Below are 19,200 nucleotides of genomic sequence, written 5' to 3'. Positions count from 1 at the left end.
ATCCACCTCAATCCGCCTTGCTGTAACTTGTAGCAGCCTTAATCCACTTCATACCACCTAAATCCAATTTACTACACATTCGTACACCTTGCTGTAATATTTACAATACTTAGTCCACATTATTACATGTTAATCCACCTTGCTCGCATTTGAACCACCCTTAATCCGCCTTAATCCCCTAATTTCACCTTCACTCGCTTTACTTAATCTTAATTTGTTTTAGTCCTCCTTACTCTAACTTGTTCTACGTTAATTCCGTATTACTGCTGACATCGCACAAGTCGCTGATGACGCATCTGATGATGATGATCTTTGTTACCAGTCGTTGCGGACAACGCCAGTTTTTCTGCCTCATGGCACATATAATGCTTTCTGATTAATAACACGCTATGTGATACAAAAGACGTCCCAGCTAGACAAGGTTTAAAAGGTGGCATTTGAATTTGCCTGTAGGAAGACGCAACAAGAAAAAAACGTTGAAAGGCACTCATTGGAACAGATTACAAAATTTATGCACTCCCTATATTCGCACATAATTGGTCAAACGTTATTATTGTTCTCCGGAATTCATATTCTTATCAATCAATATTTATTGATTTGCGCGTTGTAACAATTTCGAATTATACACTCATCCTTATCTCTATTACATTTCTAGTGTTTGGAAATTGTACTTATGAAACAGTGTTTCACTTTGTATTTCCCACTCTCTTTGCATTATTTAGATATTTTATTCATCATGCATTCCTACTTTCTATTACACTTTTCCGAAGCTTTTTCTACACCTTCGTCAATCCATTGTATTTTCTTTTTTTTGTATGTACCTTTCCCCTCCTGCCTGGGCCTTTGAAGGCCTGCTGTATTCCTAAATAAATAAATAAATAAATAAATAAATAAATAAATAGATGTCGAGAGATGCTCAAGAGACAAGCCGCCACGAGAATGACGATGAAGTTGGTCTGTGCCCTTGGCGCGAGCGAGTGTCGGCCTGGCTGTCTGGCTCCAGTAAATAGCCTGTTTCTTCTTTGTCTTTCCACACGTAACAATATCTTGCAAGGGGCGCAGTACTTTTGCAGCGTAGGCCTTCGTTGTGGCTGTCGACAGATTCCAGTGCACAAAGCTGACAGAAAAGGCCGTCTTTTCTACTCCAGATGGCCTTCACGATTTGCACGCAATGCCTTTTCGCCTTATGTGATGATCTCGCCACGTTTGAAAGAATTATTGACCTTGTTCCTCGCGGCCTCAAGTGGAAAACATGCCTACGTTTTTTTGACGAAAGTGTCGTATATTCTTCAGTTTTCCCTGTGCATTTGCAGTGTCTCAAGGAAGTGATCCTGTGCCTTTCAAATGCCGGTCTTCAACTAAACGCCAAGAGCTGCCGATTCATTAGCGCCAAGAGTAAATTTCTGAGCCTGGTTGTTAAGAAATGCGGCATTCAACACTATCCGCATGCTCTAAAAATAAAGAGACTTCCGGAAACTCTCTTCCAGAGAGTATCTCCTTATCCCATACTTAACTCCATTTCTAAGAGTTGATCGACCCCCTTTCATAGAGAGTAGAATAACTCCCCACGACGGTGTTCTCTTACTCCACCGCAAGGGAGTGCTGATACTCTTCCGAAGAGTGCTAATACTCTCCCCATAAGGGTAATAGTACTCTCCGTGACCCACTGCTTCTACTCCCTCAAACAGAGTCCTTGTATTCCTAACAGAGAGATCGTACTCCTTCAGAACAGAGTACTAGTACTCTTTCCAATAATGTGAAAGCACTCACTACGTAGAGCCATGGTCACTTTAGAAGGGATTCCAAATGCTTACATGTTGGGAATATTTGATTCCTTCATAAGCAGCTCCTCCATTTATGCTTGGTGAACTGGATGTAATCTGTAGTCGCCGAGTTACTAAAATCAAAACAGTTTCTCTCTTAATAGGTCAATGTATTTATATATCTGTCCCAAGACAAACTCAATAATATTTCGCGAAATATAGTGACACATACATAACACCAGATTACATTAATATCCATGAAGTTTACAATACATCTAGTAATAAATCATAACTATATTCTCTAAAGTTTCATCTGTATTGCAGTGTAGAAATATACTTCATCTCAATTGGCTCGATCTTTTCAAAAATAAAGCATACAATGCAAAGTTAAATACAGCAAAACCGTGTCGAAATTCGCAAAGTATTAACACTACGATCGAAGAGAAATATGCGCCACATTACTCGCCAACAAAAGCATTTCTGCTACAAACACAGTCGAAATAGCGCATCTCGATAACAGATGTGCAGCCGACTTTGGCACGAACGCGCCGTTATACTGCCAGCCTAGGAGATGGACAAATGCTGTACAGCGCTGCCTCCAAGCGCAACATCTCAAACTTCGGCTTCCACAAGGCTCTCGCGCGAAACCGCATGCGGCTCGAAGACCTGGCGTTCACACAAGGAAAGTGTAGGTTCGGTTGCTGCCAAAACCGCCTCCAATCCCCAATACAGGATGAAGATCCAAAGAAAGCCATTCATTTTATTGAATGAATGGTGTGCTTCAACGCGCATATTGCACCTTCAGAATATAGTCACGTAGTAGTGACGGTGAAGAAAGCAGCAAAACCGTGAATGTCGGAACCATTGGGCGAACCTGTGTCCTCAAAACACGCTGCACTCAAAGAACAACGACAGCGGCGAACACAGTCGGCGATCGCCGAAAGTCTGATCTGCCGGTCAAGTGCGTCGGCTTTTCTACATGAGTCATCGAAGTTTCCAAAGTGATCGGTGGTGCCCGCGTGTCTTTCAGAAAGTACTACACAATTCGTGTCGTCCATACAATCAGATTACATTAGCTCCAATGACAAGAAACAACGCATAGAACCATCGATAACATTACAACAAGTTCCAAACATGCAGGCGCGTCTCGCCCTGAGCGGTAACTACCTTGTTAGTGGGTGAAATGCAGTCTCCGATGAAAGAATAAAAAGTAAACGTATCAATATTGAAGTAGTGCTCTTTGATTTATTGCGTAATATCTAAAGAGGCATCACCGGTCTCATTCACGTCAATATCTGTAGCACACACATTCTTGTACTTCTAGCAACCCGGCCCGTTATATATGCATTGTTCTGAGTTCAGGTATTCAGCATGACACAGCCAGTGAATTGATGGAGGTTTCACAAGAAAAGCGTTGCTTCAAATGCGTAAAAAGCCGGCAGAGGCAGACCAGAACGGGTGCATCATACGTGGGCTGTCTCACTTATATCATCAAAACTCTAGGCGGACTGTACTTACATTGCCAAAGCTATCACCAATCGGGTCCATCTGTGAAGCGGATCTCACGGACACCAAAATGGTAATCATGAGGTAATTTTGCGGAAAATAATTTTGCTTCCAGCTTGGCGAGCAGAGTCCACAGCGCTAGCCCTAAAGAGTAGCACGGCTAATCGCCATTTTGAACCATACTCGTGAGCGAACTGGTACTATGTTAGACGACTCCGCGGCGTCTGAGATAATCAAACCTTCCATCCCGCGAAGACTACAGTGACGATAAGAAGCAACGATAACTTGGATATGGAATTGCACAATGCTACCCGTTGTTTCAACAACGACCAAACAATCACTGCCTCATAGTGAATAACACCACGGTGAATGAATGCATAGTTTACCCGTGACGTCTCATCAAATACCTGTCCTGACCATCTGCGATTGCTCGATACCTCGCTTGCCTCGCTTGTACCGCACTCTGTGTTCAAAGTTCGCTTCGACTCCTCCACATGGCACGTTTACGGTCCTGCGACCTGCGTGATGTGTTGTGACTTCGGGGTGGAGGACGAGAGACTGACTCTTTTCGCAGACGAAGAAGAAACGAAAAACATTGTGCAATACTTACAGATAGAGGATGGTAGCTTACATGTAGCTGTAACAGATCATCAGACCGACTGGGTCGCTGGAGGCGACTCTCTCCTTCACAATGGGCCTGTTCTTCCTTAAGTTCCCAATGGCGACTCCTCGTCGGCCGGAACCAGTCGGGACAGGTGCTGACGTCACTCGCGTCGATTCGTGATTCGTCGCGGAGATGGCTGGGTGCTTCTTGAAGTCCCCCTCGTCGAATTCTTAATTTGTCGCGGAGAAGTGGGAGCTTCATCTCGATGATAGACACGTGCCATGGCACGCCGCCTTATAATACATCCAGAAGTCGAGCTGTTCGACGGCGCTCGATGTATGCCACGTGCTGATTGAGGGACGTCCTTGATGTGGTTAAGGAAATGACTTTGCCGCCCTTTCATCCTCTAGTCTTCCCTTTGCTTGGATCTGAGAAAGCTTGTGGAGTGACCGGTGGCTAGGTTTAACAATTTAAAATATCTAGGTTTAAATACCTAGGTTTAACAATTTCGAAAGACTTAAGCTGGAAACCACACATAGACAGAATTTGTGGAGCTGCAGAAAAAAAGTTATGGTTCCTTCGCCGAAAATTAAAGCTAGCAACGACACCCGTCAAACTACTTGCATATTTAACTTACATTAGACCAACGTTAGGGTATGCCAGTGTCATTTGGGATCCGTTTCAATCCGGAATTATAAACCGCATTGAGAAGATACAGAGAAAATCTGCAAGGTTCATTCTTTCCCGGTATTATCGTACTGACTCTGTTTCCGAAATGCTTCGGTTGCTTGATTTGCCTCCACTGGCTCAACGGCGGAAGTTAGCTAGACTTAAATTTCTATTTTTGTTATCAAAAGGCCACTTCAATTTTGAAACCACGCCCTATCTTGCTCCCAGGCAGGCTATAAACGTCAGATCAAGCAATCATTGCATGTTCTCAATTCCAAAAGCATATCTGGACATGTACGCTTATTCATTTTTTCCGCGAACGATTAAGGAATGGAACAGTTTGCCGGCGTCTCTTTTGCAGTCGAGTAGCATTAAAATCTTTGAGGAACACGTTAAAAACCTTTTATGAAATTTAATCTTAGTGGTGCCGTACTAACATTGTCACACTATTCTAGAAATACATACAATAGTCTTTCTTTTATGCTGCTTCCAATATCACTGTCACAATGTTAGAAACATGTATTTCTTAGCCAAACTATTGTATTTGTATTTCATTATTTGTTTCGCATTGTATTTCCAACATTCATTGCTTCATGTCCTATTTACGTTTGTAAAGTGTTTACATTTTTTACGCTATGTGCAAACCAGCTGTACCCACACTGTTACGGCCAAGATTGCCAACAGTATTTGAAATAATAATAATAATAAAATCAACGCCAACCACTTCGGCGAAAGCAAGCACCCTCCCAATGCTCTCCACAACGCCAGACCAAACGCGCTGAAAGCAAACGCTCTAACACCATCTGCGCTCTCAACAGCATCATTACGGTTATTGTACTAAACGCGAAACAAACACCCGATAAACAGGCCGGGATACGGACCTCTACAAATAGTGCTCTTAAAGAAGACACATTAAGAGAGAATAAGCAACTTAAGAAAAGGTTGCAAAGAAATTCCTAAGAGTCATTCGGGCAGGCACACACAGCTGAGGCAATTGAAGAAAGTTTGTATGTTTCCCCGTCTCGCTCCGAGAGATATTCTGCCAAATTTCAATCAAATTTTACATTTTATGTATGTAATTTAATGTTTGATACACTGTGCGAACATTGGTTTGCTGCGAACGACGTGTATAAACTTAAAGTTATATATATATATATATATATAAATATATATATATATATATATATATATATATATATAACCTTTCTCAAGATAGAAAACAAAATATACAGAATATCATTTCATGCCAGTTTCCACATATAAGAAAGAGCAAGAACAATAAAGAAAGATGTAGTGTGTGTGTGTGTGTGTGTGTGTGTGTGTGTGTGTGTGTGTGTGTGTGTGTGTGTGTGTGTGTGTGTGTGTGTGTGTGTGTGTGTGTGTGTGTGTGTGTGTGTGTGTGTGTGTGTGTGTGTGTGTGTGTGTGTGTGTGTGTGTGTGTGTGTGTGTGTGTGTGTGTGTGTGTGTGTGTGTGTGTGTGAAAGGGAGAGAAAGAGAATAGAGGTAAGGATTCACACCATTCACTTTAGGGTTTGGGTAGGAAGTGGTTATCTTAACGAGTGACAGATTGTAGGTTGTTAGGGCCACATGTTCAGCTCAGTGTGCAGACGCAGCATAAGAAGTGGTTTGAGGTAAACACGTGAATACGATAATTGCACCCTGTGCCGTTTGTTGCAGTCTCTCGTCGCGGCGCCATTGACAAAGGTGAGATGACGGTCAGCCGGGTCTGTTGATGCAGTGGTGCATTACTTGTTATTCCATATATTTTCAAGAAGTGTATCAAATATAAACATACATACCTCTAGATATTGTCACGATTCACAAGCCTTGATTGATATAGGCAAAGTGAATATAATCATGCAGGGAGCTCGTCTTCTCTTCAGGCATTCCACAAACACAAAACACCAAGTGCGGAGCAATGGGAGAGTTGGCTCACCAGCCGCGAGCTAAAGGCTTAAAGAGCTGTAATAGCGCACGCGTGCGAGGCGGCCCGGCTCAGTGGAGCCCTGGACTAGGGGCCCATCCATGGCTGAAGAGGACCGAAGCTTCAAGAATGAAGACTTCGGCGTCGACCTGCTAAAACCTTAAAAGAGTCAATAAAGTTTTCCATTCCATTCCACTCCATTCTTCTGCAATACGCGAAATGTTTGTTTTTCTCTTCGTGCCGCATATTGAATGTGGCGTTATATATATATATATATATATATATATATATATATATATATATATATATATATATATATATATATATATATATATATATATATATATATATATATATATATATATTTAAGGCAGATTTATTGAGGTTCGTAATGACAGCCGCTTCTAGGATGCACCGAGCACAGTCTCCTAGCTCGAGCCTCTGCCGCAGGCTTGATGCTGCCGATGCTGCTCACTCTGCGCTCACATTCGTTATATTCCTTACAATATATATATTTATATATGTGAGGGCGAATCACAAAGTCATTGCCCCTATTTTTTTAGCTATATTATGGCAGTAGATTCAAAGTCAACATATTCATTGCCAACGGTGACCGGCGCTGCTGTCAGTTGTTGAAGATGGCGGTTGTGCTGCACACGTCCAAGGCGTACAACCGGCGGAGTGGGATTATACGTATATTCTAATTTTCCCCAGGTCCCGCCAATAAACCCGATGGGGACTGACGATGCATTGAAAGTAAGTTACACTTTTTCTTGTCTATGATTCCGAACTGTCATTCGCCAGGTCCTCATTTTCGCGTTAACAGTGAGATTTGCTCTAAGTTTTATTGAGAGCCAATTAGAGCAACCATGTCACCTCAGCAGAAGCGTCAAACGAGCTCCCCTCGAGAGAGCTATATACGCATGCACAAAATCGAGTTTATGTGAACCAATTAGCTTCGCTAGCATTCGCTTTCACGGATTTCTCCTGTTCTTTGAATTTGAAAGTACAGATGTAGAAATAGCGCGATTTTCGGAAATAAGGACATTAGGAGACATCAGCACTTAGCGCTCCTCGCGACTGAGAGGTGAATCAAGGGCAACGACAATGACTTCAAGAACTTGGAAACAACGATTTAAGTTCCTGCCTGTACGCGACGCGGGAGTGGAACTGCTGTCACTTCTTGTTTTTCTATTTTGTTTATTTCGCTTTGTGTTTACTGGCCAACAGTTTGAGGGCCAGGAGTGGTCATAAGCATTACTGTCGAAGGTTTGATGCATTTTTCCCACGGCAGTGTGATTCACGCAGGAAATGTATGGGTGTTGATTGGGAGGTTGTATGACGTTCGCATATTTCGATGACGCTGCTATCATCACGTTGCACCATAGCCTTTCAGAACCACGACAATGAGTCAAGTTTGCTCATTTAATGACACAATCAGAAAAAAAATTGACAGTTGCGTAAGCATTCATACATGATCTGCATGCGAAAGCATGATTTCTCTATTTCATTTGTTACTTCCATTTTACATGACGTCATACATTCTCACCTGTCCTTGACAACTATACCTCAATCCACCAAGGTACCTTAATCCACCTTGCTGTAAATTCTACCGGACTATTTCATTTTAATCCTCCAGAATCCACCTTGCTCTAATTTGTACCAACCTTAATCCACTTTATACAACCTTAATCCACGTTACTACACATACGCACAGCTTGCACTAATTTGTACCAACCTTATCCACCTTAATACATCTTAATCCACCTTGTTCTAGTTTGTATCACCCTTTATCTGCCTTAATCCACTTAAATTCACCTTCATTCACTATACTTTACCTTAATTCACATTACTCCACCTTACTCAAACTTGTTTTAACGTTATTTCTGTATTACTACTCGCATCATACAAAATGCTGATGACGCAGTTCATGATGTTTTTTGTTACCAATGGTTGGGGACAACGCTAGTTTTTCTGCCTCATGCCTCATATAATGCTTTCGAATTTTTAACACGCTATGTTATACAAAAGTCGTCTCGGCTAGCCAAGGTTTAAGAATAAATATTTGAGTGTGCCTGTAGGAACATGCGACAAGAAAAACACCTTCACAGGCACTCTGTGGAACAGATTGCAAAATTTCTGCACTCCCTATATTTGCATATAGTTAGTCAAACGTCATTATTCATCTTCGGAATTCATGTCTTGCAAGGGGCGCTGTACTTTTGCAGCCTATATCTTCGTTGTGGCTACCGACAGATTCCAGTGCACGAAGCTGACAAAAAAAGGCCGCCTTTTCTACTCTTGATGGCCTTCACGATTTCAACGCAATGCCTTTCGGCTAATGGGATCGTCCAGCCACGTTCGAAAGAATGATTGACCTTGTTCTTCGCGGCCGCAAGTGGAAAACCTGCTTACGGTTTCTCGACGACAGTGTCGTATTTTCTTCGATTTTCCCTGAGCATTTGCAGTGTCTCAACGAAGTGCTCTCGGGCTTTGCAAATTGTGGGCGTCAAATAAACACCAAGAACTGAGGATTCACTAAAGCGAACATTAAAATTATGAGCCAGGTTGTTAACAACTGCTGCAATCAACCCGATCCTGATAAGATTTCTGCTGTGCTCAAATTTCCGCGCCCATTTAGGGCAAAAGAACGGCTGAACCGACGCTTTATATGAAACAAATAAACAAATAAGACCAGAGACTGCGCCGAAGATGAAGGTGCGAAACTATTGTGATCGTTATGTACAGGAGAAAAAGATGACGTCCATAATGATATAAACGTTCGATATATTTATAGGCAAACTTTCAATGAGGAAATTTTAGTGTGTTCTGGGAAATCTCATTCAGCAGTATGGAAATACGCATTTATGCGATCATTTTGCAGCGTCATAAAGAAAGCCAGGGATATTTGAGATTTCAGATGTGATTGCGCGCGTTACATGTCACGATGGCAGTCCCTTCTGCCGCGGAGCGCGTGAAGGAAAAACGTTTCAAATAAGCGCGCCGTCATGTAAAATTGTAATGTTATAACCATGTAAAATTATAATGTTTTTGCCACAGTCATTGCTGAGCCCGTTTGTCGGTTCCCTCAGTGCAATCAGGCAACACCAGTCACACGCCTGAAAATCGAAGCCGATGGCTCTGCCTAGGCGGAAACTCTGCCGCTAGGTGGAAACGCTTTTAACGCGACAGCGTTAAGGGAGCGGCCCACCCCGTGTCGTAGAAAATCCGGCGTCGGAGTCCAGTGTCAACTGCCTTTTCTTGAAAAGTCATGCCGAACCACGCATACCCAACCACTCTTCTATCACGAGTGTTACTCGACCCTTGTCTTTCATTCTTTACGAAGGTATTCCTCGGAGTTTTGAAAAAGACAACCCACAAACAAATGTCATTGAAATAATACACCGACAGCGCATACCTTTTATGTTAGATTTTCTAGGACTGAGGTATTGAAAGTTCGAAAAAATAGGAGTTCAGCCCACGGGAGGGGCCGCGTTTCGACCAGGATGGTCGCCTCTGTGCACAGCGCTCGCCGCCAGCGTTTTCCGGTAAATATTACGATTACATAAGCTGCAGTTGCCGGGAAGAGTGAGGAGCAGTATGGGATCTTTGAATGCTATCGCGTTTCACCCTTAAAGGCGAAGCTGAAGCGTCCTCCAAATTTTTCCTTCATGCGTAGCACATTTGAAAACACCGCAATAGTAGGGCACTAACACGATATCACGTAGGGGTTTTAATTGTTAGTGAGCTTTATTTATGGCGCTAAAAATGATTGAGATGTATTAGGTACGAATAATTACTACTGGGGTAGAATTCACTAGGCATTTCATTCATTAGTACTCTTTGGCATTGGCGGGTCGGGTTCGTTAATAATAACAGCTGTATTAAAATCGTTACGATACGCCTGTCCTGAGCGGTGTGGACAGTAAGTCATCTGCTAAAACTGTCGATTCTCGTGTGGCACGTTGCAAACGGAGCGAAGCAAGCAACACTGAAGCACAACAATAGCGGCGAGCAAAGCCGGCGATCGTCGAAATCTGGTCTGCGGTTCAAACGCGTCGGCTTTTTTATATGACTCGTAGAAGGTTCAGAGTAATGGCTGATGCCCGCGTGGCTTCCAGAAAGTACCGCACAATTCACTTCGCGCATAGAATCAGATTACAAAAAGCTTTGGCGGCAACTGTCGATGACATTCCAGAAACTTCTGATGCTTGCAGACGCGTCGTTCGCCAAGGGATAACGTTTAACGCACGTTAGCCGATGAAAAGCAGTGACAGAAGAAAGATAACTTCAACAGACGACGCGCGGTATTCTGGCGCCATCTGGTAGCGATCGTCTCGTCTCGGAACACGTCGTGTGTGGCACTAGGCAGCGCTACGATTTCCTCTTTCATCCTTCGCTGTTACTTTCATCTACACGGTGTCACTGCTACGCTGGGCAATGATGAAAAGTATGCCGCTGCGCTACAGAGGTGCACTGCTAAAAGCATGTTGTCGAGCACACTTTAGAACATATCACAAATATATTTGTGTTCTCTAATAACTAATAACACATAACTCATAATAACTAATAACTCAACTTTGCAAGCGTCATATTTACGAATGAACTACCAATGAGAGAACTGTAGCATGTTCTAGGAAACGTGCAATTCTGGGCTCAAATTCACAAAAACTTCTAATGGTTCATTCGTCGAAATAAAATATTTCAGCCAATTCAGATGCAACACATATTGTACAGTTTTAGTAGAGCGTTGCTTACGCACTGCTCCACACACATTGCACGCGCAACGGTGGCTGCATAGGCTACATTGATTTCGCTTACTAACAACCGCATCTCCCACAGTCGCCAGTGACGTGCTCTCAGCTTCGCTGTCAAACGACGAAGAAAACAACTAGACGCACCCGGACGCTCCACTAAATCGGTTTCCCAGTGGAACGCAGGCAACGTTTCACGTTCCGCTGCCGCTATGCGCGTTCAACGCGGGCGCATCGCTGCTCTCGGTAGCGTTACTGTCCGTGCCAGCGAATAGATCGCGAGTATCTTACTCGCCGGTGAATGTTAAAGCGAAAGCTTTAGTGGCTGCAAACTTGCGATTTCACCGTGGCCGTGCTCCGAGGAGGCACATATGGCGTCACAACGCGCGCCTCGTCGCGGATATTAAAGCGAAAGCTTTACTGGCCGCGAACTTGCGATTTCGCCGTGGCGGTGTTCTGAGGAGGCACATGACGTCACAACACGCGCCCTCGCCCCCGATATTTCTCTCTCTCTCGCTCCCTAGTCACTACTGCGCATGCGCTGCTAGTAGCACCGAGCCACAGGTGTTCCGCCGCTGCGTAGCGCCGCGCCTTTCCGCGTGCGCCGTTTGGTATGACGTCACACTGCGTACCTCGTCGTTGCGCTCCCTCCGCTTGCTTCAGCAGCTACGTCGCATGCCTGACATGTTGGAGGATTGAAAAGGATGGCTCGCATGTACCGCAACCACAGTTGAGGCGGCAGTATGGACGGCGAAAATTCTGATAAACAGGAGGAGGCAAGCAATCGACATCGGAACGAGATGAAGAGGAAACGAATCGCCAAGGAAACAGACGAACAGCGCGCCGAACGACTTGCTAAACGCCGCATCATAGCTAGACAACTACATAGCTAATAGCTAGACAGCTAGTCATGATTAACTAAGGCTAACCATGCTATGCCTTAGCTTTCGTACGTATATCCTGGAATAGCCGATCTAAGCCACTGCCAATTTTTTTATACTAGGTAAATGGAATACTTGCATTATTACCGCAAAGTTTATGGTTTATATCTTGAAGCTTGCGCCATCGTCAGGGTTCGTTCCAAGTGGATTTGATTTGAGAACTCACTATCTACAATTTATAAACTACAATATATGACGTAGAAAAATTTTCATAACGCTTACAGCAAATTTTTTTTTAATTTTCCAATGATGGCTCCTCATTTGTAGAAAGAAACGTTCCTTCAGTAATGCAATTTAATTATTACATTTCTTTGTGTGCTACAAGCAGACCTACAATTTTCGAAATTAAGGTCTAAGAAGACCGTGTCTTATAGATAGATGTGTAGTTCGTGTTAACGCAGCGGCCAAACTCAATGTTAACGTCCACAGTTCCTAATATGATGATGTGAAACCATGCTTACATTCTTAAACAAAATTATACCCTTTGGGTGGTATCTTGCCACACAATAATCGTCATCTGTCTTGTTCGCAATTCCTTTCTTTTACGCTGCGAGCCTGGTACTTCCAAGTCACGAACGGCGTGCGCGTTATGAGCATGACAGAGCATTCTCGATAGGAAATAGCGAACGCAGCGTTTTCAAGAAAGGAAACGCAAGCAAGATAAATGACGATTATTCAAATATACATCCCACAGGGTGTGCATTTGTTTAAGAAGGTAGCTGTTGTCACTTAAGTTGAACAAAAAGGGAAAAGGTTATATCAGCCGCTGTACCATGCGAGCGTGGCTTGATCCAAAACATTTTTCGTGAGGAGGAGGGCTCTCACAAACTTTCAGTTTTATGGAGTGATATTGCGGCCCAAGTTCTAGTGTTGGAGCGATGTGATGTAATGTGCTGCGGGAGTGGCCCGGTGCTTTTTCTAGATAAATATGTTTTATTTCGCTTAACTGTAATTTATGATTCTGTACACTATGATAAAATATGATAAATATGTACGACATTACTTTAACGTAATATTATTCAATTTCCGTTGGTTCACCGCCTTCACTGCTTTGATTGATTGTGGCGTTCGCGTTCCGCGATCCCATTTCGTTCCAATAGGGAAGCGCGGACTTCAGGCATTTGCGCCCCAGAACGACAACGTGCGACTCTTACGCACTTACGCTTTCGTTCCTCCAACTCGGCTGCAGTGAAAAGCTTCTTGGGCTGAGAAATTTTGAAGAAGAATGGACCTGTATAGTGACGTAGCTTTGTACACCAAGGCGCTACCTGGGGGCACAGAAGCAGAAAGGACCGCGCTATCTTCATAGAAAGTTCTGGGTCACCTACATGCGCCTACGGCGTCTATCGTCCTATGTCCCTTAGATTGCAATACGACTAGGGCTAACAAGCACGTAAACAATCGCTGAATTGTGGAAAGATGCCGGATCACATTTCCTGGAACTCAAGTGCGGATTTGTGAAGCGATAAACAATCTCTCACGTTTCACCGATATATCGGGCAAGATTTGGGCGCTTTATAACTGCTTCGCGCAAATAGACAGATGGCAAGAAAATCCGGGCTACACTCGAAAAGAAATTTTAGCACTATAGACTCTTGCGGAAACAGAGTTACCGGAGTGGACGGTGATAGCATGAAAATGGCTCCACACCTCCGCCTTAAAACTTCCCAGCTTGTTTTGTCGATGAAGCCCAAGTCCTCCTCTGTCCATTCTCTTTAGAATTACGCAAAACCTTCGCACTGTGGCAGTAGGTCTAAGCAACAGACGTATCTCGACAACAGATGTGCAGCGGAGTTTGGCACAAACCTAGTTCATGGACAAAGGCTGCACAGCGCTTAACTTCGCGCTCCACAAGGCTCTCGCGCGAAACCGCGTGCCGCTCGAACACCTGCCATTCGCACGAGAGAAGTATAGATGCGATTGCTACCAAAACCTCCTCCGATCCCCAAAACAGGAGAAAGATCCAAACAAAGCCATTTATTTTAGTAGATGAACGGTTTGCCTCAAACTCATATTATACGTTTCGAATATTGCCACATAGTAGTGACGGTGAAGAAAGCAGCAAAACCGTGAATGTCGAAACCAGCGTTTTATTTGGTGAACCTGTGTGCTCAAAACAGGCTGCACTCAAAGAACAACGACAGCGGTGCACACAGTAGGCGATCGTCGAAAATGTGATCGACCGGTCAAGTGCGTCGGGTTTTATATAGTCATCGAATGTTCCAGAGTAATCGGTGGTGCCCCGCGTGTCTTCCAGAAAGTACTACAATATTGACGTTATCCATACAATCAGATTACATAAGCTTCAATGACAACAGACAGCGCACAGAACCATCGATAACGTTGCAATAAGTGCCACTCATGCAGGCGCGTCTTGCGCTGAGCTAAGATGTCAGTGTGTCAAATGCGGTCCCCGAGGATAGAGTAAAAAGGTAAGCGCATCAGTATTGAAGTAGTGCTCTTTGATTTATTGCGTAATATCTAAAAAGGCATCACCGGTCTCGTTCATGTCAATATATGTAGCACATATGCTTGTAATTCTAGAAACCCGGCCCGTTATATATGCATTGTTTTGAGTTCAGGTATCGGCACGACACAGCCAGTGAATTGATGGAGGTTTCGCAAGAAAAGCGTTGCTTCAAATGCGCAAAAAGCCGGCAGAGGATGACCAAGACAGGCGCGTCATGTATGGGTTGTATCGCTTATAGCATCAAAACTCCAGGCGGACTCAACTATCATCTGTCACCAGTCGGTTGCTTCTGTCAAGCGCATGACACGGACACCAAAATGTTAATCATGAGGTAATTTTGCTGAAAATAATTTTTGCTTCAAACTTGGCGAGCGGAGTCCACCACGCTAACGCTAACGAGCAGCACGGCTAGTCGCCATTTTCTACCATACTCGTGAGCGAAGTCGTGCTAGGTTAGAGGACTCCACGGCGTCTGAGACAATGAAAACCCTCAATCTCGCGAAGGCTAAAGTAGCGATGGAAATAAACGAAAACTTCAATATGGCCATCGCACAACGCTGCCTGTTGTTTCAACAACAATCAAGCAGTCACTGCTTCAGATTCTATAAAAGCGCCACAGTGAAGGAGTACATAGTTTGCACGTGACGTCACATCCATCGTCTATTCTGACCGTCTGCCATTGCTCGATACCTCGCTTGCCTCGCTTGTGCCACGCTCTGTGTTCAGCGTTCGCTTAGAAACTTGCAGGTCGCAGGTTTACGGTCCTGCGACCTGTGTGATGGTACAAGCTAGAAGTCCTGAATTTTGGCCTGCGTGCGTGGACGGGATTTTCGATCCTTTTTTACTTTCGGCATAAAGGAAAAGTTGAAATGTACGACGGCGTGAACCCGCACAATATGTGCGTCGGTGCTGATGCAACTGTCGATCCCGAGGTGCTGCCAGCCACGACATACGTGGAAAGTATTCTAGTTACTTGGTGATACCTGCGAGCTGCGTCACTCTGCAAGAAAGGAACTTCTTCATGTACACATTTGTTATTCAAGAAAGTAAAATATACACGGGATCACATCAAGAACAACAGCAGAACTATTAGATGGAGCTGGTCATTAAGTGCTACATGTCAGAATGCTTGGGCAGAGGCATGCAGTTAATTTTTTCAGCACACGAGTCTGCCGTGGCGTACTCTATTAGCATCTGGGAATTACGGTGAAACTATGAAGGCAGAAAAAACAGCCTGGTCATATTTGCTGCCAAATCGCAAAACCTATGCCGCAACCCAGCTGTCAAATATTCTTTCACAGCGCAGCTAATTACCACACCTAAGACCTTCCAAATAAAAACAATAGTACCCTGTGCCAGGGTCGCACCAGACGGCCTCCGAGAACTGCCCACACCGACTAAGATGGTCAAACACACCCCTCCACAAGACTCGATTCTGCAACAACGAACCAGTCACCGGGACATTACCAGCTTGAGATTGCGGCGCCATACTAGACAAGCACTAAATACGCGCGTGAGATCCTGATCCCTGGCTAAACAACCGGAATGCCACTGCAGATACCGTTCCCGGGCCACGCAACAACCTGCGTGCTGTTCGATATCTTAGTTCCGGCCCAGGTTCCCCTAAACAAAAAATAAGAAAGGCAAAGTTCAGGCTCAAGGAGAAGCTGGACCAGTAGCACAGAGTGTGAGCTGGCCAGCATAACACTCTCCTTCCTCCTCAACTCAGAAACCACAAATCCCTACATTCCAGCAACACCAAACTAAAATAAGTAAGAGCCGTCCACATGATCTCTTACAACGTATATGCCAGAATTGGAAGTTGCACAATGAAGAAAATAAAACACTGAACGAAGAAAATGGGCAACTATGGGCGAAGATTTCGGAACTGAGCGAGAATGGAGCATAACGCCAGGAGCAATCCCTCCACAAACACTATATAGCAAATGGAAACCAGGGCCGCTATCTTGTACACGTCCGAAAAGCCGACGTTCGATTTCGCCTCATCCAATTGGAATAGATTGGCCTGGGCCGCGATATCGGCGCAGCCTGCACAATCGCGCGAGGCGAAATCGAACGTCGCCTTTTCGAACGTGTACAAGATAGCGGCCCAGGTACGTACCAACAGTCCGAAATCATAAACCAGGAAGCTGGCTGAGGAAAAATTTGACATAATGCAGTGCTAATCCACAATAATATGTAGGGCGTCTTAGAAAAATCGTTCAACATATGAAAGGCTCCAAGGCTCAATATCTGTACCATGACAAAACCTCTCCTAACCTGAAAAAGCCACAAACTTCATCATTCTATGACGAGGGAAGTGTCGCAGCTGCAAACGTGAAAAAAGAGCATTACGGCAGCAGATCTATAATACGGGCACTCTGCCTATCATGGCCTTCCAAAAACAGGCACTGAGCCAACGCAAACTGGCTACAACAAACACACAATCAATGGAGTGTGCGGGACGTACCCGGGAGAGGAGTGCTCGGGTGGCCGCATTCGCGGCCTCTTTTCCCACCAAGCCTTGGTGACCAGGAGTCCAGACAATATGGTTTCTTAGATGACCTGACTTCTTCATGCTCCAGCCCAACATTATATATTTCCGCCAGAGGTGTGATCCATCCGGCCGCGTAGTTACGGAACGCCCCTCGCGCATCCGTAATGATATATTTAGAAGAAGGGTTGGAAGCAGCCAGAGCAATGGCCCCTTCCTCCGCCTGTGTTGGGCCACGTACTCTGAAGGTGAGGCCGTCCACCTGTCGGTTGTGAAGTACTACAGCCGTGTCTCGCCCTCTTCGGTTTGGGACAGCAATGCCAACGTAATATATGCTGCCTTGTCCACCATGCATAATAGCGCTTAAGGGTATGCGTCTGCACCGCTCGTCAGCCCTTATTTTCTTCTCTATCCATTTTCGTGGGGAGAGGGTGAACTAATGTAGCACGGCGCCATAGTCGAGCTATCCGCACTCTCTCCGGTATATGTACGTCATGTTGCATGCGTAGCCTGACGAGCAGTTCACCACAGCAAGCTTGGGGTAATTGTGTGTACTGATTTGTAAGGCGAGCTTCCCTGAGTTCCTGGTGCGTGTTCACTACCGCTAGCGCCGTAGGCGAGTGTCCGAGGTGGCTATTGGAAGTTGAAATGTTCTCGTTATCAGCTTTCGTATTATGACGTCTATCGTGTCGTTTTCGTGTTTGCGCAGGTGAAGATAGAGTACCGAGTAGAGCATTCTGCTAAAGACAAAAGAATGTGAGGCATCTTTGCACTGTAAACGCCGCTTCTTGTTGGAAACGCGGCTCACCATACTGCCCACCTGGTCTTCACTCTTGCGGAGTTTGTCCAGTGTTGTGTCCACCCGCATTTCCTTATAGATGTACAATCCTAGAATTGATATCTCCGGTGTCTCTTCGATAGGGCCGGCAGATACGGATAAGAACGTCTTTGTGTAATCTTCACGCGATGTCCCAATGTGGACAAGCTCCGATTTGGTTATAACAACACGCGGAGCTAGTTGAACGCATCACCATGTGCTCTGCCATGCGAGGAGCAGAGAATAGTACCACAGAGTAAGTTTCCTGCCACGGAGATATATTATTTGTTGTGAGCCTGCTCAGCAGCCGACACTCATGAATATCAGTTGTATGTGATTGATGTTGTTACTGCATAATCTGCTACAGAAGAAACAAAAAATGCCATTTTAAACACGAAGTCACAATTCGCAATAAACCAACTAACCTGCACTTCACGCAGAGCCGACGCGGTTGACATCTCTGCGTTACCTCGAACGCAGTGTGATCGAAGCATGAACGCTCCCCTAATTGCATGACGTGCGTTTGACGAGTATTGTCTTATTGTCAGTACAAATTTTTGGAAGGCCTTCCTTGTATTCAAGGACGAGGCCTGACTAGCAAATACAAAATCAGATTCCACACACAGTGTGGAAATCGGTGAACGTCAAGATACGTAGCACATTACAAGAATAGACGTGCTGTGGATGGTGGTGATGACCGCGTCCCTGAGCTATATTGGGGAGATTGGCTTGCAAGCGTAAGTTACAGCAGTGCGAAAGAAATGTATGAGGGCGCTCGGGACGCAAGAACGGCGTTTCCGCCGTTGTTGTGCTTTCTCTCTGGACGGTACATGCAGAGCTCGCGTGCTAGCGAACACCTCCAGAGACACGGACATCGTTTGGCTGCAAAAAATTCTAAATGTAGTCGACGCACTGTCAGCGCTACAATGGTGGGGCTAAGGTAAGGGTCTGCCTTCAGGTGCAGGCGTGAGCGCAGTGCACATGCCACTATCACCACACTAGCGTTCTTACTGATCTGCGGTATGAATGCACTGCTGTGAGCGAAACTAATAGTAAACGGGGCCCTTAACGTTAGCGCCCGTTACTTAACTCTCGTTGGTCACTGGGCCATATATGTCCGACCTGCAAACACAAGCGAAAGGTGCCACAAGTTTTCAGAGGGAAGTACGTAGCCCCACAGAAATAGGTAGCACCATCTCGTAGAATATAAAGCAAGGAAAATCTAAGTTTTTATTTGAATTGGTAGGTGTCGCTAGTA

General features: G+C 44.8%; 1 protein-coding gene across 3 annotated transcripts in view; it reads left to right on the top strand.

Annotated features, from left to right (window-relative positions):
• The window catches only part of LOC126525293 (uncharacterized), a 132,342-nt gene that overhangs the window by 41,964 nt on the left and 71,178 nt on the right, over positions 1 to 19,200 (top strand). For all 3 annotated transcript variants that reach the window (XM_055067503.2, XM_055067502.2, XM_055067504.2), the window contains one exon: positions 7,181 to 7,222. In XM_055067503.2, coding sequence (XP_054923478.2) covers positions 7,181 to 7,222 — 42 coding nt within the window. The remainder of the gene's footprint in view (positions 1 to 7,180; positions 7,223 to 19,200) is intronic.

This window comes from Dermacentor andersoni, chromosome 3, assembly GCF_023375885.2.
Source record: "Dermacentor andersoni chromosome 3, qqDerAnde1_hic_scaffold, whole genome shotgun sequence".
Classification (NCBI taxonomy): domain Eukaryota; kingdom Metazoa; phylum Arthropoda; class Arachnida; order Ixodida; family Ixodidae; genus Dermacentor; species Dermacentor andersoni.
Note: the sequence above shows the minus strand (reverse complement) of the source record. Positions and strands in the feature narration are given on the sequence as shown.